Raw genomic sequence first — 22,120 nt, 5'->3', positions numbered from 1 at the left:
ACTAAAAAGTCAATAGAAACAAGTGGAGTGCTTCTCTTCCAACTATTGCCAGTGCTGGAGATTTTGCAAAACAGTGTTAAAAATTATGGTGACGTACTTTAATTAACGGTAAAACCATCACAACTCGAGACAAAGGGCTTTAAATATCTGGAGAATTTTAAATAATAGGATACCATATATAGTTTTGTTCAGCTTAATCTCTGTTCACCTTAGTCATGCATGCTACAATATTTCGCAATACACTTCCTATAGTCATCAAAGCTCCATAAGGCAGGCTTGCTTTTAAATAGCACTTTTCATAACCACACCAACGTCCCAAAGCACTTCACAGCCAATGAATTACATTTGAAGTGTAATTGTTATTGCAATATCGGAAAGGTGGCAGTTAATTTGTGCACAGCAAGCTCCCACAAACAGCAGTGCGGTATTGACCCATGACTTATGTGGCACTCATTGAGGAAAAAAAAATTGGACAGAATATCAGGGACAATTCCCCTGTTCTTCCACAAAATAGTGCCCAGGATCTTCTGTGTCCACTTGAGGGGACAGCTGAGGCCTCAATTTACCTGTTCCACTTGAAAGATGGCACCTTCGACAGTGCAGCACTGCCTCAGTACTGCACTGAAGAGTCAGCCTCGAGTTGTTTTTGAATCTTAGAGTAGGTTTTGAACCCAGAACCTTCTGAATCAGAGGAGAGTCCTACCAATGGAGCCAAGATTGACACTTCAATGGCACCATGCTTTTTCCCGTTATTGCACATTAGAACATTTTTTTTAATGGTGCGTGCCTTCCTATTTCACATGACCGTGAAAGTGAAATCCGCAAACATTAAAACAATAATGTTAACCAGCCATTTTTCTAGTGCGCATTTAAACAAATGGAAGAGATCATGCTGAATAAAAGTATATGTTATACCAGACAGAAAATCGGCATGGCAAAAAATACGAAACTGGATTTATCTTTGATCATTTAACCGCTAGATTCCAAATCCATTCAACAATAGTGGATCCGAAATGTTAACATGTACCCCACCCAAAACAACCCAGCAGTATTCCAACCTCAATTTTGAGCTTTTAGTAAAATATGTGAGCAATGGAAACGTTTGATCTCACCTCGTCTACTCTGCACTGAAGGCACAAGAAAGGCAAAGCAAAAGATAGCAAATATATTAGAATCAATGTCTTAGAAACCATTTTGTGTTGAAACAATGACTGAAGTGCAGTTTTGTACAAGACAGCAAGATGCACGCTTTGCAAACTTATAGTAATAAGTACATCCACTCTAACATGCGGGAAACCAATTTCAATGGCATTCCATTCATGATTGCTACGTGCACACCAGCAGAAACTGTCCAAAGCAGAGTGATGGCATTACAGTATTTGAACTGCTTTCTAAGAGCAGCAGAGATAGTTAGAAGGGGCAGCTGGAAGCAATTGGTATGCAACTCCAATACAATTCCAGTTTAAGCTCAGCAAAGCAGGTGTGCTACGATGAAGGAAGAGTTCAAGATGCTTGGAGGTTCATTCATTGACAAAATGGTGCTAGGCTTAAAGTTTATACTTAAGCAACAAGCGGGCTGCGAGTCAAATCAAAACCCTGTGCTTATTGCTGCTTTGCAATACTAACAGACAGTAAGCATACTCTTTCAATATAGCATATTATTAATAAGCCTCCACGAACCAACGTTTCAAAAATAAACATGATTCTTCCAATATAATGACCAACGACCTTTTACAAACTTGATAATTTCAGTATTTATTTTTATTTATTTTATCAGTGTCACAAGTAAGGCTTACATTAACACTGCAATGATGTTATTGTGAAAATCCCCTAATTGCCACGCTCCGGCGCCTGTTCGGGTACACTGAGGGAGAATTTAGAATGGCCAATGCAGCGAACCAGCACGTCTTTCGGACTGTGGGAGGAAATTAGAGCACCCGGAGGAAACCCACACAGATATGGGGAGACACCGCATAGATAGTAACTCAAGCTGGGAATTGAGCCCAGGTCCCTGGCCCTGTGAGGCAGCAGTGCTAACCACTAGGCCATTTTTACAGCCTCTCTCCGGTTTCAATGTAATCATAGATTCCCTACAGTGCAAGAGGTGGCCATTTGGCCCATTGAATCTGCACTGACCACAATCCCACCCATGCCCTATTCCTGTAACCCTACATATTTAGCCTGCTACTCCCACTAACACTAAGGAACAATTTAGCATGGCCATTCAACCTGCACATCTTTCAACTGTGGGAGAAAACCCTGACAGATACGCAGAAAACATGCAAACTCTGTATAGACAATGACCCAAGTCGGGAATTGAACCCAGGTCCCTGGCGCTGTGAAGCAGCAGTGCTAACCACTGTGCCACCCTGTAGTGTTTATCCAAACAAACGGTGTCAGATAATCCATTCCTTGCTAATTTTGCAGTTTGTTAAATCTTAAAGGTACGTGAGTTGGACAAAAAAAGGACAGTGCACTTATAGCCCTGCTTTTAACCCAGTACAAGAAAGTTAGTAATTACTGAATTTACACAGCGATTCTTAAAAATGAAACAATGCAAATTTTGAACAAAGAGCAGGCTGACAGATAAAAGCCAGGGACAGAAGCAGCAGGTTGCTGGCTGAATGCAGATCAACAACTTGTCATTACATCTCCCATGCAGAGCGAGATACTGCTGATCAGGAAGGCCACTTTGAACAATCTGTAACACTAATATGGGCTTGTACAAAACCCCCTACCACCCACACAAATCGCCACCAAAAGCTGGCAGTATTTTAGTAGCGGAGCTTGAGTTAAGCATTAAGGCTCCAAACCCCATTCACCACAAAAGAAAAAGAGGGTAACATGGATGTTTCCTGTACTCCCAAATCATAGAATCTCTACAGTGCAGAAGGAGGCCATTCAGCCCATCCAGTCTACACCGACCACAATCCCACCCAGGCCCTATTCCCACAACCCCACATATTTACCCTGCTAATCTCTCTGACACTAAGGAGCAATTTAGCATGGCCAATCAACCTAACCCGTACATCTTTTGACTGTGGGAGGAAACTGGAGCACCCGGGAGAAACCTATGCACACAAGGGGAGAATGTGCAAACGCCACACAGATAGTGACCTGAGGCTGGAATTGAAGCCGGGTCCCTGGCACTGTGAGGCAGCAGTGCTAACCACTATGCCACCATGCTGTCCTTGTTGTATTGCAGGTAAAGTACCTCAGCTTCAGCTACCTGAAAACCTGTAGTGTCTGAAAGCAGGATAGTTTTGTACCAGAGGGTGTTACTTTGAACCACTGCACTTGGGTTGTTGCTTGCTTGAAAAATGTTTGCCCGCATGAATGTCCACCAAGAAAAGTATAAATCAATTTGAGGAAAGCTATTTGAGAAACAGCGAGTTGGTCAGGTGTTGGACCGGTTGGGCCCCACTCTGAATTGGTTCTAGTTTAGAGCACGAGGAGGATTGCTTCTTCCCTCTAATTTCAATTGGCAGCACACACTTAAAAAAATAGAATCACAGAATCGTACAGTGCAGAAGGTGGCCATTCAGCCCATCGAGTCTGCACCGATCACAATCCCGCCCAGGCTCTATCCCCATAATCCCATTTATTTAACCCTCTTAGCCCCCCACACTAATGGGCAAATTAGCATGGCCAATCCACCTAACCTGTACATCTTTGAACTGTGGGAGGAAATCAGAGCACCTGGAGTAAACCCACACAGACACAAAGAGAATGTGCAATCTCCACACAGACAGTGACTGAAGCTGGGAATTGAACCCGGGTCCCTGCAGCTGTGAGGCAGCAGTGCTAACCACTGTACTGCTCCAGAATGCTAAACTGAACCAAACTGTCGGACAAGAATGACTAACTGAAGATCGATATTGCATGAGAATTGGATATCAAACTAATATAATGGACTCTATGACTGAATCTATTGCATGATAATAAAGTGGGCTACTTTGAACAACACGCCAGGTTGGACATCCAAGATCTTGCATGGTCTCTGTCCCAAAGGTGCCAGGTTTAGAGTACTGTACCTGCAGTGCAATCTCAGCACAGGCAAATGGTAAAGCTGAACAACTCATTTAAAGGTTGTCAGTTTATGATACAGTTTCTTTCAGGTCACACAATTATATCACACTTCTTCACGGATCCAATTCCGTCGGCAAACAAGTTCTCACACAGTTGTCCCCCTCCATCAAGCCAACTGTAAGATGAGTACTACATTTGATCAGTGACGATACTAGAGTCTGTCTCTGATCTTAAATAAGTTGTCAACACTGCACCAATCTAATTCTTGAACATCAAATGAAACAAGGCTAGACAACCAAGCAGTTTAGATGTAAATGCAAGAACTGGAACTCTGTATGCCCATTTTCAGATCTTGCAGGTTACTTACTGATTTGATTCAAAGTCTCTTGAGGAATCCAACTCATGTCTACATTATTGTGGTTAGATGTACCCATCTCTACTTTAGAAGTAGGCCGTCTTCTCTGATTAGAAGAAAAAAAATGTTAAAGAAACCAAAATAGACAAGTTTCACAAACAAATTTATCAAGAAAATTTAAAAGGCTCCCCATTACCTAGGCTGACATTTTAAATTGGTTGAACTTGGGGGAGAAAGTAAGCATACAGCTCGAGAATTAGTACAGCACTTGAATGTAAAGCGTACCAAGCATGAGATTATTTTAAAAGTGAATAGTAAAGCACATTAAAATTTGGAGATTCTTCAGATTTAGTGTTAAAAACATTCAGGTATGATAAAGTGGCACAGAAGTTTGATCTATTTCACAAAAACAAATTCTAGGGTACTGGGTTTCCAATGTGGGCAATAACACTGAAGACATTTAAGTAGTATTTAGGTGAGTGTCATAACATACAAAGTGACAGAGCAACTGCTGGAAAATGGGATAAGGATAGAAAGATGCTCGATGGATAGTGCAGACGTGATGGGCCCAGGGGTCTCTCTTTACGTTGTAAAACTCTTGACTCCGCAAGGAGTGAACTGAACATGTGATAAAGAAAAGACAAATGTGCCCTATCTTAATAGTGGGTTCAGCAGCATGACTGGGGCTGGTGGGGGAAGATGGTGGTGTCACCACTATCCTAGTTAACCCAGATTAGAATCTGAATCAGACAGTGCAGAGTGAATTTATTAGCATTGTTGCAGAAAGGAGTCGCAATACTGAAGTTGTCAACAATGCCGACTCTTGCTTTATGGCCCAAATTGCCAAACCTTTGCTAGCTAATAGGTAAATATTACAGGGAGCAAAGTTTCATTTCCCTTGTACTTGCATGTTAAACTAGCACCAATACTTTTCCATTGAAAGAAAACATTTTTATTAAACTGATGGAAGCTGTAATAAGTCAGTCATTAGTTTTAAAACCATGTTAGGTACCATGTTGCAATATTACTTTACTGTCTGAATCCATAACTTTTACAAATAGAAAGACAATAAACAAAATGAGATTCTATACAAAACATTCCACGGATCAAGTACAGTATAAATTTTAGTTTCTTTGTGGAATATGTATGAACATATGCATTAGGAAAAAGGGTTCCTACAAATCACGGCTGATCTGACTGTGGTCTCTGCTTTTCTGTCTACCCCCTGTACACTTTGATTCCCTTGTCAGTCAAGAATCTACTTAACTCTCCTTTAGAAACATTCAATGATCCAGCCTCCACTGCTCTCTGAGAAACAGAATTTTGCAGACAAATGATCCTCAAGGGAAAAAAAATTCTCATCTCCATTTTAAATGGGACACCCTTTATTTTTAATTTGTACCACCTAGCTGTCCCTCCTAAATGGAATCATCCTTTCAGTATCCAGCCTGTCAAGGCTCACAAGGTGATCAATTCCCCCCAGGAATTAGTCAAGTGCATCTACTCTGTACTGCTTGTAATGCAACATTTCCTTTTTAAAATAAGGAAACCAAAACTGTACACAGTGTACCAACTATGGTCTCACCCAACTGCTGCTGCAAAACTTTCTTACATTTATATCCCATTCCCCTTGCAATAAATGACACAATTCCATCTACCTTCCCGATCATTTGCAGTACCTGTACACCAACCTTTTGTGAATCATGTACTAGGACAACCAGATCCTTCCAGTTCTTCTCAATTTAAATAATATTCTGCTTTCCCCACTTTATAAAGATTTTTGCCAACTCAACTACCAGTATCCCATTTCAGACTCCTTACACCTCTTCAAAACTTAATCTCTTACCTATTTTCATCTCATCAACAAACTTAAATGCACATTTGGTCCTTTCCACCAAGTTACTGATTTAGATTATAGTTGAGGGTCCCTGTGGATAATTACGTTGAAGGTAGAAGTGCTTTTGATTTCTTCTAACTCTTTCAGAATAACTACCGGTGTAAAAGTAGTAGAACTCTCTGAAGTTAGTGATTTCAATCACTTTTGTTGGATGGTTCCCAGCGCAGCATCATTGCCCAGGGCAAGTTAGCCCTTCTGGGCAATTGCTGGGTAATCCCTTATCTGGCAACTTCTGAGGTGATTCTCTCCCCCAACAATCCAACACTTGGGTCCAGGAAATTATGGGCCATCATAAATTGATGTAACATTGCTACTTCGCTTTCACAAAACCAATATTGACTCTGCCTGACTGTACTAAGACCTTCCAAGTGCTCTGCAATAAAAAGCACACACCTATGAGTTGTAACTGAAATCACATGCTAAATTATTAGCACTACATTAGCATGTAAAAGATTATAATGTCATGGAAGGCTATTTTAGGTTTCAACATGTGTTCCTCTAGGGAGCAAACATGCCTGTAGGAAACAGAGTGTAACCTTGATCAAACTCCAGATGCTAAGAAATTCATAAATGGATGGCCAAAAGGAAACTCAGAAATTAAATCCAATGAATTTTACATACCTTTCTGGATTCTAGGAGCTGGTGGATACCAACCACAACAAGTAAACCAAGGCCAGTCAGGAACATGTACAAGAAGATTCTAGAAATTCAAGCATTAAATATTAAATTCTGTACTTTGAACAAAAGGAAAAAAAATGCATGTAGCATGGCTTTCCAACTCCATTTCAAAACTCTAATCCAAAGATAAATTTGGACTGACGTTCACACAGAGGTGGAATGTGGAATCCACTCAAAAATTCTCTCATCTCACTGCTGCTGTTGCACATCTCTCAGTGGTGTGTTAAAAGTAGCAATGACAATGACAGTCCATCCACAGTCAGAAGGGTGTGGTATGGGAGATTTTGAGCACGTACGAATGGTATCTGTTATACTTTGGAAGGACTCCATAGTTGAAAACACACTACAAACTGATGGCTACAACTGATAGCTTTTCGTAGGGTTTCTGTATTTTAAAATATAGATGCAATAAAAATTAAGGAAATTGATTTCAGAACATATTGTTTGTTCTAGAAATCAAGTTCATGATAGTGTAAGGCAAGTTCCATCGTGGAATATTTTCACAGAATATAATCAGTTTCACTTAAAGTTTGTCCTCTAGAGACGGAAACTTGCACAATTAACTTTAACAGAGCGTATGTCTGCACTTAAACCAAAGGTTACTGAAAACAGTGACTGAAAAATAATTATTGCCTGAGTGGCAACATCCCTGCAGACAGTATGAAAAAAATTTAAAATATTGGGAATAAATAATCAAATATCTTTGTTTAGAAGAAAGCATTGACTGTTTTAAGAAATATGAATTTCCTTCCTTAGTTCAGTCATGATCACAGAGTTTCTACAGTGCAGCAAGAGGCCATTTGGCTCATCGAGCCTGCACCAACAACAATCCCACCCAGACCTTATTCCCGTAACCCCACATATTTACTCTTCTAATCCTCCTGACACTAAGGGGCAATTTAGCATGGTCAATCAATCAACCTAACTTGAACATCTTTGAACTGTGGGAGAAAATTGGAGCACCTGGAGAAAACCCACACAGGCATGGGGAGAACGTGCAAATTCGACAGTCACTGAAGGCCGGAACTGAACCCGGGTCCCTGGCGCTGTGAGGCACCAGTGCTAACCATAGCTTCCTACTCACTGAATTCTACTGTAGAACTGGATTAGAAATATTACTCGTAGATTGTCTCAACAAACCACTGCGGCACGGGATTGAGGAGAAAAGGATTTTCAAATTAAAATTGTCTACAAATTTCAATAGGCAGACTTCTTCCCATGTAGTGCACGAAATGTGACTTATTGCCTGGCAAAGATTAAAACTGCATAGTAACATTTTTAAACCAGACCATATATTCCAAACTGAATGAATTAACAGATCTTCTGGAGTAAATAAACTACAAAATATCGATATCAAATGGAAATAAGACTATAGTTTGTAGAGAAGTAGCCAAGCACTTTAGATGGAATGGGCAGGCCTAATTATTAAATTTAGACAAAAATATATCTGCAGCGGGATATTCAAGTGCATATTGGAAAAGGTCATTCACACATTGAGTGTGACTGAAGTACTCCCTAAAAATAAAACAATTTCAGCTACTCTAATTAAAAGCCATGTGTGAAAATGTATTTTTATTAACAGGTCTAATTGCCAATGAGTATAAATTTAGATATGTAACTGAGCAGACACACTTTTCATCACAACCAAAAAGCTATTCTATAACTTATCAAATATTATAGGCACAAGACAAACATGAATGATGAAGGATCTGGTTCATATTTAACAACTGAAAAACCTCCTAGAGTAGAACAGCCAATTGCATTTTATATTTCCAAGTTTTCATCCCCCCCAGTCAGTTCCAGATGACCGCAGAAGGCACTGGATGAATGAAGTTTGTTTACAAAATGAGGGGTGCTGTAAAGCAAAAAAGCGGGGATACTTCAATTCCACTGCAGTATTGTAATAATTAAAACCAAAAAACCACTGTGCACCAAGCATAAAGCATTCAAATTCACTCTGAAGATCACCATAATTCACTATTCTGTTAAAAACCATTACCGTTCAGCCTTCAACTCCATTATTCCGATGAAACTCAGGGCAAGGGTTTGGCTCCTCCCTCTCTGCGACTGGATCCTGAACATCCTAACCCACAGACCGCAATCATTAAGGATAGGCAATAACACCTCCTTTGCGATCATCCACAACAGGGGTGTCCCACAAGGCTGTGCCCTCAGCCCCTTACTATACTCCTTATACATTTATGGCTGTATGGCCAAATTCCTCTCCAATTCAATGCAGGTGACACACCGTAGTGGGTCAAATCTCAAACAAGAACGAATGACAGGGTACAGGAGTAAGATAGAGAATCTGATGAATTAGTGCAACAACAATAAGCTCTCCCTCAATGTCAAACCCAGGAGGTAATCATTGATTTCAGGAAGCGTAGTGGAGGATATGCCCCTGTCTACATCAATGAGGACAAAGTAGAAATAGTCGAGAGCTTCAGGTTTTTGGGTGTCCAGGTCACCAACAACCTGTCCTGGTCCTTCCAAGCTGATGCTATAGTTAAGAAAGCTCAACAATACCTCTACTTTCTCAAAAGACTAAGGAAATCTGACACGTCAGCCATGACTCTCACCAACTTTTATAGATGCACCATAGAAAGCATTCTTTCTGGTTGTATCATGGCTTGGTGTGACTCCTGCTCTGCCCGAGACCGCAAGGAATTACAATGGGTCGTGAACGATGCTCAGTCCATCATGCAAACCAGCCTCCCACCATTGACTCTGCATATACTTCCCGCTGCCTTGGAAAAGCAGCCAGCATAAATAAGGATTCCACGCACCCCAGACATTCTCTTTTTCACTTCTTCCGTCGGGAAAAGGATACAAAAGTCTGAGGTCACGTACCAGCCGACTGAAGAGCAGCTTCTTTCCTGCTGCCATCAGACTTTTCAATGGACTTACCTTGCATTAAGTTGATCTTTCTCTACATTCTAGCTGTGACTGTAATACTACATTCTGCACCTTCTCCTTTCCTTCTCTATGTATAGTATGCTTTGTCTGTATGACACGCAAGAAACAATACTTTTCACAGCATACTAATACATGTGACAATAATAAATCAAACCAAATTCTCCTGCAGAAATGGGATACATTAACCTCCCTGAACACTTACGTCTCTCCATCCAACCCATCTTCCCGCTCAGTTATCGTAACAGTCTGGTTGAAAACAGCATCACGGTAAATATTGCCCTGAAAGAGAAAAGCAAGGGTCAGTTATCTAGACAACAGCAACCAAGCTACAGACCACACTTAATCCACCTCACACAAACCATCCCCCTCTCCTCGACAGTTTGAGATGAAAGCACTTACAGTGGCATCCCTGTAGTTGAGATTGATGACTAATCCAAATGGTCGGCCGCCCATTGGTTCAGCAGGGATAAACGAATATTCAAACGTAGCTTGACGCTGGGACTGCACCAATGTGTTCAGCTGCAGTGCTGTGAACTACAAAAAAAAAGCACTTACATCACTTTGAACTGAAGTTCAGCTTTATTCCACGTTACTAATTAAGGTTTGAATGAAGTGCTGCAGAACACACAAATAAGGAGCCCTTGAGCCAGCTCCACCACTCCATATGATCAGGACGCACATTCCAACCTATTCTGAAAATCTCCTGGTTATCAAGAATCTTATCTATCACTGCCTGCAAAACATTCAAAGACTTTGCTTCCAATGCCTTTTGAGGAAGAAAGTTCCAAAGACTCGCAACCCTCAAGATATTTCTTCTAATCTCAGTCTTAAATGGACAACTCCTTATTTTTAAACAGTGATTCCTAGTTCCAGATTCTCCCACAAGAGGAAGCATCCTTTCTGCATACACCTTATGAAGTATCTTACATGTTGCAATCAAGTCACTTCTTATTTTTCTAAACACATTGCATTCCATTGTTTCTGAAATGGATAAAAAGCAAGCAAGATTACGTGACCACCAAACCTATTTTATTTAAATCAGTTACAACTTTTCATATATGTCAGAAGATGGCTGTGGTTATTGGAGGTCAATCATATCCATCCCAGGTCATCACTGCAGAAGACCTTCAGGCTAGTATCCAAGGCCAAATCATCTTCAGCTGCTTCAATTACCGTCCCTCCATTAGGGCAGAAATTGGGGGAAGGGGACAGATATTTGCATAACATTCAGCACCATTGGCAGCAGTTCAATCAGTTGGACTCAAGACAGTCAGTCCATGTCTTACTTAAACAGTAAGATTACTTGTCTTACTTAAACAGTAAGATGTGGACAACATTTAGACTTGGGCTTATAAGTGGAAAGAAACATTCATGCCTCAAGTGCCAGGCAACGACTATCTCCAACAAGACAGAATCTAACCAGCCATGTAAATACTGTAACTACAAGAACAGGTCAGAGACTGGGAATTCTGCAGAGAGTTATTTACTTCCTGACTCCCCAAAGCCTGTGCATCCTCGACATGGCAAAAGTCAGGAATGTAATAGAATACTTTCCACTTGCCTAGATGAGTGCAGCTCCAACAACATTCAAGAATCTCAACACCATCTAGGACAAAACCTGTTTGACTGGTACCCCTGTTCTCAACGTTAACATTCATCTCCTCCATCAAACGTGCAGTGTTAGGAGTGTATACCATCTACAAGATGCGCTGCAGCAACTAACCATAGCTCCTTCGATGGCACCTTGCAAACCCACAACCTTTACCATCGAAAAAGGGCAGAAGTTGCATGGGAACATCACCACTTGTATGATCGCAAGACACTCCCCATCGTTCCTTAGTACTATATCGGCATTCCTTTACTGGTGCTGAATCCTAAAACTCCCATCCTAACAGCATGGTGGGTGTTCCTACAGCACAGGGAGTGCAACAGTTCAAGAACGCAGCTCACCACTGCCTTCTCAAGGGCATTTTAGGGATGGGCAATAAATGCTGGCCTAGCCAGTGACTCTCATCCTGTGAAAATAAATTAAAAATGTACTTAATTTAACATGGATTTGTTAGAAAATAGAAATACTCACATTCTGAATGTAGAACTGATAATCCTGAGGATAGCGAAACGAGGCATCCAAAGATTCCACAACAAACTCTTCACTGCCCTTGTTGGTGAAACCAACCAAGAATTTCACAATGTTGTTGGCTGGGAAATCTAAAAGACAGTTAAGAATGAACATTACAGAAAAGACCTATACGATAAACTCCTCATTCTCCCACCGAACAATTGTGCAAGGATCTTTAGTGAGAGAAGAACAGGAAGTTATGGTTACAAATGTCTATATTATTAAATGTACATCAATTATGAATAGCATTTTCCTTCCCATCTGTGACAGTTCCTGTACATTGTAGGATTAACTGACTAGGCAACAGGGAAAGGAGATTTTCATGCCAGCAATTTGGAAGGCACTTGCATCCAGCTTCTACACTTTGTTCACTTTCATTATCAAACGCTGTGCTGCCTAGACTTCACTCCCTCTGTTTCTGGGGCTAGGATGTCAACCAACATCTACTACAAGGCCACCGACTTCCTGGAAAATCGTTATACCAGTCCCCCAATTTCAGTTGCAATGCTTCAGACAATACCACCATACCAGTGTTCCAATAGATTTTCCTTATTATGCAATTGAAGATTCCCTTCCTGTGGTTGACATGCCCATTCCATTTCCTCAGTTGTACTCTCACCCCATCCTCCCAGAACAATGATAATATCCATTTTATCCTCACATTCACTCAATATATCCTTTCCGATCTTCAGAGCGATACCACCATGAACACATCTTCCCCACCCTACTCTCCATTATGATACTTCAGCAACATCTTTGCCCACTCTTAAATTATTCCCAACACCCACTCCTTTCTCCTCATTTAACCACAGGAGATGCAACATACACACTTTCACTTCCTCCATCTCTATTACTCAGGGCCCCCACAGACTTGCATCAGAAGCAGCAATTTACACGTACACCATATTCGCTGCTTACAATGCAGCCTCCTCTACTTTGGGGAGCCAAAACGAATAGTGGATGATTGCTTTGCTGAATATGAGCATAATCCTTATTTATTTGATTTCATTTATTTGACACTTGAATGCTGCATCCCACTGTGGCCTTAACCTCCTACACTGTTCCAATAAAACTCAACAGCACCTCGCCTTTCAATTAGACACTTTACAGCAAGTCAGCTTCAATATGGAGTTCAACAACTTTAGCTCACTTTATGCCCATTTGCCTCAAGCAAAAGATGCTAGTAATGTTTCTCCTGTTGATAACTCCAGGTGAGGGGTAAATTATCTTTTGTTTATTATCCGTTACAACGCCTTTTTTTGCCTTATGGCATCATCCCTTATGTCATTTAATCACTGCCACTTTAAACAATGTATATTTATTTTGAAGTAAAATGCAGGAGATCTGAAACAAAAACAAAGCACTGGGAAAACTGAGCAGGTCTGGCAGCATGAGGGAAGAGAAAAACAAGGTGATGTTTTGCATTCAGCTTAGGAGTGCTTTTCCGAAGCAGTCATAATGGACTCAAAACATTAACTCTGTTTTTCTCTTTCCACAGACGCTGCCGGCCCTGCTGACTTGTTTTGTTTTATTTAATACCTTTAACATAATGAAAACTTTGGAGCCTAAGGAATTAAAGTCACAGCTACCAATGGTGGAACGATTACAGCTAGGGATGTGCACGAGGCCAGACTTTGAGGAATGCAGATATACCAAAGGTTAAGGGACTGGAGGAGATTAGAGAACTTGGTGCAAGTTAAGACATGGACTGACTTTTAGATGACCTCTGGTTTATGAAGAGCAGAATGTGGGAGACAAGCCAGGAGGGTGCTGGAATGTACGATTCTAGAGGTAATGACTAAGGGATTCAGCAGCTGGGACAGGGTGAAGCCAGGTAACGTTAGAGGTGGAAACAGGCAGTTTTAATGATGGCATGAATAAGGTTGGAAACTCATTGCGTGATCAAATGTGAAATTGCAAACAGACTGGCTTTGCTTGTTGTCGGAAACAGACGGACTCGGCTGCTAGGGAATGGAGTTTGGACCGAAACAATTGCTTCAGTCCTCCCAAAATTTAATTGGAGGAAATTTCTGTAGGGTCAGCATTTGATAATTCAGCAACAGTGAAGGAAAAGCGAAGGCGGTAGTGGTGAGGTAGAACTAGGTGCCACTGGTGTACATATGGAAACTGCCACTACGTCTCCTTTAGGTGATGTTACCAAAGAACTGTATGCCACTGTGAAATCAAAAGGGACTAAAATCAATCTTCAGGTGACTCAGAGATAAAGGTGCAACAGCAGGAAGAGGAGCCATTACAAATGGCTGCCCTGGCAACGAATAGAACCAACTGATAGCAGCAGGACTCAATAGTAGAAAATGTTAGAGGAGGAAGTTGCGATGGACCGTGTCAAACACTGCAGAATCCATCATCGATCACTTCCTCTTGCATAATTAATTCTAATATTCTTTCTTTGGCACTAGACGTTAAGTTGAGATATTTATGCTCGCTGAACTGAAAGATGCTGACCAGCTGAGTATTCCTTCATTTTCTCAATGTATCTATGCAGCTGCTGTCCTAATCTAAAACACGTGGCATCCAATTTGTGCATGTTAAATTGCAACAATGATGCGATATTAAAAAATGGCTAGGATGCCAGAATTCCTTTCTCTTATTCAAATGACGCGAGGTGATCTTTTACATCCGCCTGAGGGAGTGGATTGGACCTTGGCTGAATCTCTCATCCAAAAGGGCAGTAACTCAGAGTGCAGCACTCCGTCAGTACTGCACTGGAAAGCGAGTCAGGGTTTTGGGGTTGGACAGAGAGGGGACATATCCCCCTTTTCTGCTTGCTCTGCCACTTTTCGTTTGGCTCATGTCCAACGATTTGGTGCTCGGGTCTCTGGAGATGGATCTAAACCCACAGCCACCTGACTTTGTGGCGAACGTGCTAACTCTGAGCCATGGGTTGAGAGAACACGAGAGAACGGGCTGAGAAAACAAAGCTCTGAAAAACTCAACAGTGATGCGTTTTAAAAGAGCTTACATTTCTAAGAGGTGCAGCCCAGCAAGTCACATCCAGTCAAAAAATATTGAGTTAAAAGAGATATAAAACAGACATTTAAACAGAACAGGATAGTTAGTGCAGCCTGCGTTGCTGCTATTGCATTTGTAAACTGAACACTGTTATATTTTGGGTTTGTAGATCAGATGACAATATATTTTATGCTTACAATTGTTTTCCCTACCTTCTCCCTTCACAAACAGAATAGTTGTGTCAGCATTGGGAGAAGCTTTTGGTTCCCCAGATGTCAAGTCATCTTCTTCCTCCTCCTCTTCCTCTTCTTTTTCATCCTCTATCTACAGCGACAAACAAGATCACATTATCACAGCATGCAAAAGATTAGCTGCAGCTCCTGAAATTGCCCAACAACTTGTACAGGTGCCCCGAGACAAGAACATCCTCAGAAGTGAAGAATAGGTACCAATATAAGTACTAAAAACTAAAATGTCAAATAGAAACGAGCACACAACAAGCTGTAAATCAAAGCGATACCGTTTGGTACCACAGTTCAAGCATTTTGAACAATGATCACAAAGTAACATCTAAAATTTTAAACAAATCAGAAAGATGAAAATAAATCAAGTGAGGATTAACTGAGGTGACAACTAGTGGACATTTTTAAAAATTCTTTCATGGAATGTGAAAGTGCCATCAAGGATGGCATTTCTTATCCATCCCTAATTGCTCTTGAAATGATCACTTCAGAAAGCATTTTAGGAGTCAACTACATTGCCGTGGGCCCAGACCAATAGATTTTGTTCCCTACAGGGCAGTGGGAAACTAGATGAGTTCTTATGCCAATCAATGACAATTGCTATGGTCACCATCACTGATAACTATATTCCAGATTTTATAACTGAATTTAAATTCCCCCAGCTGCCCAGGCGGGATTCGAACCCATGTCCCCAGAGCATTAGCCTGGGCCTCTGGGTTGCTAGTTCAATGACATTACCACTATGTCGACGTTTCTTCCATACATAAACAACAAAAGCCACTTTATTTGGAGCACGTACTCTGCTTTTTTTAAAGTCCAAAGGTGTGTGGGTTAGGTGGATTGGCCATGCTGAATTGTCCCTTAGTGTCAGGGGGACCAGCTAGGGTAAATATATAAGGTTATGGGGATAGGGCCTGGGTGGGATTGTGGTTGGTGCAAACCTGAAGGGCCAAATGGCCTCCTTCTGCACTATAGGGATTCTATATCTCTAAGAACAATCTGCTCCCCAGAATGATAAATAAAAACTCAATCCACTATGAAATCAAACAACTCAGAACACTATAAACACAACAAAAACAAAAATCAATTCTACTTTTTCAAACAGTACTGTGAACAAGAACATTACAGCAACTATTAACAACACTGGGAATGTGGACCCCTTGCATCTGTCAATTGGAAACAGGACTGAATAACTCACAACGTCTGTTGGCTCATCCTCTTCTATTTCTGCTTCATCATCTTCATCTTCCACCACTGAATCATCGATCCCTTCCTCATCCTCTGTTGGGTCATTTGCAGCAACTAAAAGTCCTGCACCTATTTTTTTTGCAAAAAAAAGTCCATTAGTCACTTCCACAAACAAATATTTTCTCTTTAGAGACTTAAAATTTTGCAGCGGTGAAAACTATTTTAGGTTTTAAATTTAGTGCATGTTTAAGTGTGCCATTTGGTGACATGATGCCTCCCATTTCCTCAGCACTGGAAATCACTAGACGAATTTCTGCACATTGCAAGTTTATTCTCAACAAATCAAATTTATTCTCAAGCAATTACACTGGATAAAAGCAAATTACTTTAGATGTGGACTCGAAGCGCCAGCTCTTTTCTCTCCTTACAGATGTTGCCAGACCTGCTGAGATTTTCCAGCATTTTCTCTTTTGGTTTCAAGCAATTACACTGTACCGGTAGAGAATGTCAAGTCTTGCTACCTGAAAACCGTCAGTGTCTGAGAATCAGACATTGTTTACCTGCACTCCAGTGAACCTTGACCCCACCCAACCCAGCTCGGAGAAGTTTGGGGAGTTGCCGAGTTTTGTGCATCTGCTGTTTCTCCCGCTCCAGTGAAACCCAACCCAATACAGATGTGCCAGGGAGAGTTAAACTCACCCATGAAGAACAAAAGATTTTTGCAGAATACATTGAGGTAGAATATTTAGCTATGTATTGTACTCAGGATCAGGTCATTTGCTATTCTTGCTACAGTATGGGGTATCTGTGCTGAGTTTTGATATGATGGAAACCACGCAAACAGAAGCCCACAGGCTTAAACGCAAACACTGCTCTTGATTCCCAAAGCCTTTATGTTCTATGGGTACTTGTTGCCTTCTTGCAGCTGACGCAAGTCAATTCAGAGAGTTATTAATGAGTACTGTACAATCTCACATGAATTAAAAAAATTCATTTCTAGTTCAACTACCAGGGTATTTTTAACAACATTTCAGTTTGATCTTTTCTCACTTCAAACAGGGTATGTTGGTGTAGGGAGGTGGGTGAGACATGGAAGATGCCATTAACAGAGAAGGGAATATCAGCAGTGACAGAATTATTAACATAAAGTACTTTGCAATCACATCAGTTGGTTTTCTGCACCCTGTTCACTGAATCAAGATGTTCGGATTTTATTCCTGAAAATCGGCAAGCTCCAAAAACTATCACGGCTCAGTCCAGAGATTGTTGGATTTCAGGTCTTGACCTCCACTACTATATATTGCATCACACATTCCAAAACAAGCATTTTGGGTGAGCTAATTTCATAGCTGTACTTGCTGTCAATTAAGAATCAGCTGAAAATAAATTACACAAGAGCAGAAGGCAGAACAAAATACATTTGTTCACTTCTATCCCCTCCTCCTCGTCCCTCAATGTTGTTTCTTCTTTGGGTTGAATGGCACAACAACATGCTTTAATGTGCTTTGTTATCAAAAAAAAACAGGAAAGACTTGATTCAGTTGGCAGGTGATTAAAACTGTGTTGCAAGTTTGCAGCAGGAACCCAAGCTAGACTTGGGTAACAAACAAGATTCCACTTGCAAATCCAGCAAGGTGCCACAGCAATGGAGTTTAAGTATCAAATAGCCACTTCAAACCTAAAATATACAATTGCATACAGGAACCTTACTTTATTCATTCTTGGAGCATGGGCATGCTGGCTGGCCAGAATTTATTGTCCATCGCTAGTTGCCCTTGGAGGGCAGTTGAGAGTCAACCACACTGCTGTGGCTGTGGAGTCACATGTAGGCCAGACTGGTTAAAGTTAGCAGATTTCCTTCCCTAAAGAACATTGGTGAACCAAATGGATTTTTCCAACAATCAAAATGGTTTCATGGTCATCAGTAGATTCTTAATTCCAGATAGTTTTTATTGAATTCAAATTCCACCATCTGTCATGGTGGGATTCGAACCCAGGTCCCCAGAACGTTAGCTGAATTTCTGGATTAATAGTATAGTGATAATATTACTAGGTGGTTGCCTCCCCCTGCCTTAATGCAAGGTTTACATGTGGACTGAAATCTGTTTTCCATTACTCTCTTCAGGCACAGATAACCATTAGGTAGCAATGGGCAGCATTTAAAAGACAACAACATTTGAGCAAGTTATTGCCCGAACTTGCCCCAGCATTTAGCAAGTCTCTGATCAGTCTTCCTTCCCTGGAAGAAGGCAGCAAAACGTTTAGCCGAAGCACAGTCCAAATGTCATCAGAATTGGAGAATTAAACATTTAAAAAAGAATCCAATACTATATTATCAAAAGAGAATCAGGATCCCAAAGAATCATCTTGCACAAAGAACTTCGTGATTTATCTGAATGATTTACCACTAATCACAACCATGGTAAATTTTCTCAAAAAAAAAGTTTTTTGGAAATTTTCACGGGCAGAAACACAAAGAAGGAAAAATATCCAAGTGTTAAGATGAAGGGGGTTGGGGAGAAAGAACATCAAGCAACCTGGTGCAAAAGGTGCTCATACTTCCCACTCTGTACAATCCTGATCTCTGGTGCCTTTCAATTGGAAAGGGACAAACAAAGTGCTCCATCATGTTCATGAAATGTTACACGAGCTAGTGTCAAATAGAAACACTTGTTTTCAATTCCTCCTCCTTTTTATTCAGAATCTTGTTAGGGAGTATTAACATAACATGACTGTGGTTCCCTGCATTCTTTTGGCTAAGATCAAGCGTCAGATCAAGCCCAAAATGGGTGCAAAGCTCAAACTGTGACAAAAGGTCACCTGGACTCGAAGCATCAACTCTTCTCTCTCCTTACAGATGTTGCCAGACCTGCTGAGACTTTCCAGCACTTTCGCTTTTGGTTTCAGATTCCAGCATCCGCAGTAATTTGCTTTTATTCTAAATGAAGCTTGTATCCTCCAACCTCCATACCAAGCACTCTTTAATGACACTACCTGACTACTTTGTATGACTGCGATTTTCATTCCAGACTGCTAGCATCAGATTTTCTTCCTTGTGGAAGACATGGACTTCTGTTTTGACAGTGCAATTACTTCTGGAATTCATTGGTTTGTACCTCTGGTCTGGATAACAACTCACATTTAACTAACACCTTCAATAACAAACCCAGGGATCTGGATGCCAAACCACCCTGTGGAATGATAAGGAGTGTGACTAAAAGCTTGAACAGCGAGTTAAATTTTGATGATGATTTAAAGATGTTACATAAGAAATAGGAGCAGGAGTTGGCCATCTAGCCCTTCGAGCCTGCCCTGCCATTCAATAAGATCATGGCTGATCTGTCGTGGCTCAGTTCCACATTCCCGCCCTCTCCCCATAACCCTTAATCCCCTCTCTTATCAAAAACCCATCAACCCGCGTCTTAAAAATATTTAGCGAGGTAGCCTCCACCACTTCAACGGGCAGAGAATTCCAGAGATTCACCACCCTTTGAGTGAAGAAGTTCTTCCTCAACTCCGTTCTAAACCGCCCCTCCTTTGTCTTGAGGCTGTGCCCCCTAGTCCTACTGTCCTTTCTGAGCGGGAAGAGTCTCTCCACCTCTATCCTATCCATCCCATTCATCATCTTATACGTCTCAATGAGATCTCCCCTCATTCTTCTAAACTCTAATGAGTACAAGCCTAGCCTCTCCTCATAGCTCAATCTCCTTAACTCCGGCATCAGCCTAGTAAACCTCTGCACTCCCTCCAAGGCCAAAATATCCTTGCGTAAGTACGGCGCCCAAAACTGCACACAGTACTCCAGCTGTGGCCTCACCAATGCCCTATACAGCCGCAGCAAGACCTCCCTACTTTTATATTCAATCCCCCTCGCTATGAAGGCCAGCATCCCATTTGCCTTCCTGACCACCTGCTGCACCTGCAGGCTGGGTTTTTGCGACTCATGCATAAGGACCCTGAGGTCCCTCTGCACTGTCGCCTGCTGCAGTTTTTCGCCACGTAAGTAATAATCCTTCCTACCATTATTCCTACCAAAGTGGACCACCTCGCACTTGCCAACATTAAATTCCATTTGCTAGTTCCTGGCCCATTCGCCCAGCCTATCTAGATCCTTCTGCAGACTCTCCACACCCTCCGCGCAATTTGCCGTTCCACCAATCTTGGTGTCATCAGCAAATTTCGACACCATACACTCCGTTCCCTCCTCCAGATCATCTATATAAATGGTAAATAGCTGAGGCCCCAGCACCGACCCCTGGGGCACTCCAGTAGTCACCAACCGCCAATCCGAATAGCACCCATTGACCCCTACTCTCTGCCTCCTATTTGACAACCAATCCTCTATCCACGCTAACACCCTACCCCCAACTCCATGTCCCCTGACCTTCTGCAATAACCTCTTGTGAGGTACCTTGTCAAACGCCTTCTGAAAATCAAGACAGACCACATCCACCAGCTCTCCTCTATCCACCGCCCTAGAACTAAAGGCTAAAGGAAAGATCTTCCAAAAGAAATTCCAGAGAGAAGAATCAAGGTGGCTGAAAGCTCTGCCACAACTGGGGAAGTGAAGGGTGTGCTGTACTAAATGTTGAATCCAAAGGGCAGGGAGGGGAGATCTAGAAAAAAAATTGCAGAGGCAACATGGGGCAGAGCCACGCTAGGATTTAAAGACAAAATCAAAGAGGTGGAATCTTGAGAATGGGGAGCTAATGGAATCGATGAGCAAACAGGACTCTAGAGGACAGGACATGAAGAGTTTATGCACCTCATTCTGAGAATGGAAGTTCTGAGGATGGAAGTTCTGTGAATGGTAAAATAGTCAAGGCTGGAGGTGGCACTGGAATGTACAAGGGTCTCAACAATGCAGAAGCTGAGCTGGGACACGTGGAGTAAACGTATGGAGGAAATGTATGGTCGTGGTAGTACACAGCCAACTTGGATCTGAAACTCAGGTTATCAAAATAACAGGAAACCTAGATTACACACTGCCTTTCTAGATCTCAGATACTGACAAGGGAACTGTGGGGACTGGAAATGAAGGCTTTCGCTTTCCCAACAAGCTGGTGGAATTACAGTGTGTATAAAACCAAGTGTAGGATAAGCAGTCCAACAGAAAAGAGACAGTTGAGAAATAGGACTGGGCGCCATTGCCATTGTGTGGTATATACATCTGCAGATGATATCAATGGAAAAGAGCATGATGATGAGGAAGATGCCAAGGAGATAAGCGCATGGACAAGGGAGTAGAAAGCATTGCTAGATAAGCATTTGCTGTATTTGTGGAGGCAAAGAAAATCCCAAGCTAGGGAAGGGAGGCACAGCAGCTGGTGCATTGTTGCCTCACAGCGCCAACAACCCGGGTTCAATTCCCGGCTTGGGTCACTGTCTGCGTGGAATTTGCTCTGTGTCTGTGTGGGTTTCCTTTGGTTTCTCTCAGTCTGAAAAACGTGTTGGTTAGGTACTTTGCCACAAACAGGCGCCAGAATGTGGAGACTTAGGGAATTTCACAACAAGTTTATCGCAGTGTTAATGTAAGTCTTACTCATGTCTAATAAAAAAAAACTTGCTACAGAGCTAGATGTCAGATGGGCAGATAGAGAATTATCATCCCCATAGAGATTGATAATGTAGGTGGCACAGTGGTTTGCACTGTTGTCTCAAAGCGCCAGGGACCTGGGTTTGACTCCTGGCTTGGGTCGCTGCATGGAGTCTGCACGTTCTCT

The 22,120-nt window shown here is 41.7% G+C and overlaps 1 protein-coding gene across 4 annotated transcripts in view; it reads right to left on the bottom strand.

The window, feature by feature from the left end:
• Positions 1-22,120, bottom strand: part of ssr1 (signal sequence receptor, alpha) — a 31,457-nt gene that overhangs the window by 6,538 nt on the left and 2,799 nt on the right. Inside the window, exons 2-9 of one of the 4 annotated variants that reach the window (XM_080201971.1) lie at positions 16,408-16,526; positions 15,165-15,291; positions 11,956-12,083; positions 10,275-10,409; positions 10,078-10,154; positions 6,903-6,981; positions 4,397-4,490; positions 1,113-1,127 (exon numbers count right to left, since the gene is read on the bottom strand). In XM_080201971.1, the coding sequence (XP_080058097.1) occupies positions 1,113-1,127; positions 4,397-4,490; positions 6,903-6,981; positions 10,078-10,154; positions 10,275-10,409; positions 11,956-12,083; positions 15,165-15,291; positions 16,408-16,526 (774 nt within the window). The remainder of the gene's footprint in view (positions 1-1,112; positions 1,128-4,396; positions 4,491-6,902; positions 6,982-10,077; positions 10,155-10,274; positions 10,410-11,955; positions 12,084-15,164; positions 15,292-16,407; positions 16,527-22,120) is intronic. The other 3 variants (XM_080201984.1, XM_080201978.1, XM_080201990.1) reach the window with 3 other exon arrangements.

The sequence above is a fragment of the Carcharhinus amblyrhynchos genome, chromosome 2, assembly GCF_965287045.1.
Source record: "Carcharhinus amblyrhynchos chromosome 2, sCarAmb.v2.hapA, whole genome shotgun sequence".
NCBI classification, from domain to species: domain Eukaryota; kingdom Metazoa; phylum Chordata; class Chondrichthyes; order Carcharhiniformes; family Carcharhinidae; genus Carcharhinus; species Carcharhinus amblyrhynchos.
The sequence above is the reverse complement of the archived record's forward strand: the minus strand, read 5'-3'. Positions and strand labels throughout refer to the sequence as shown.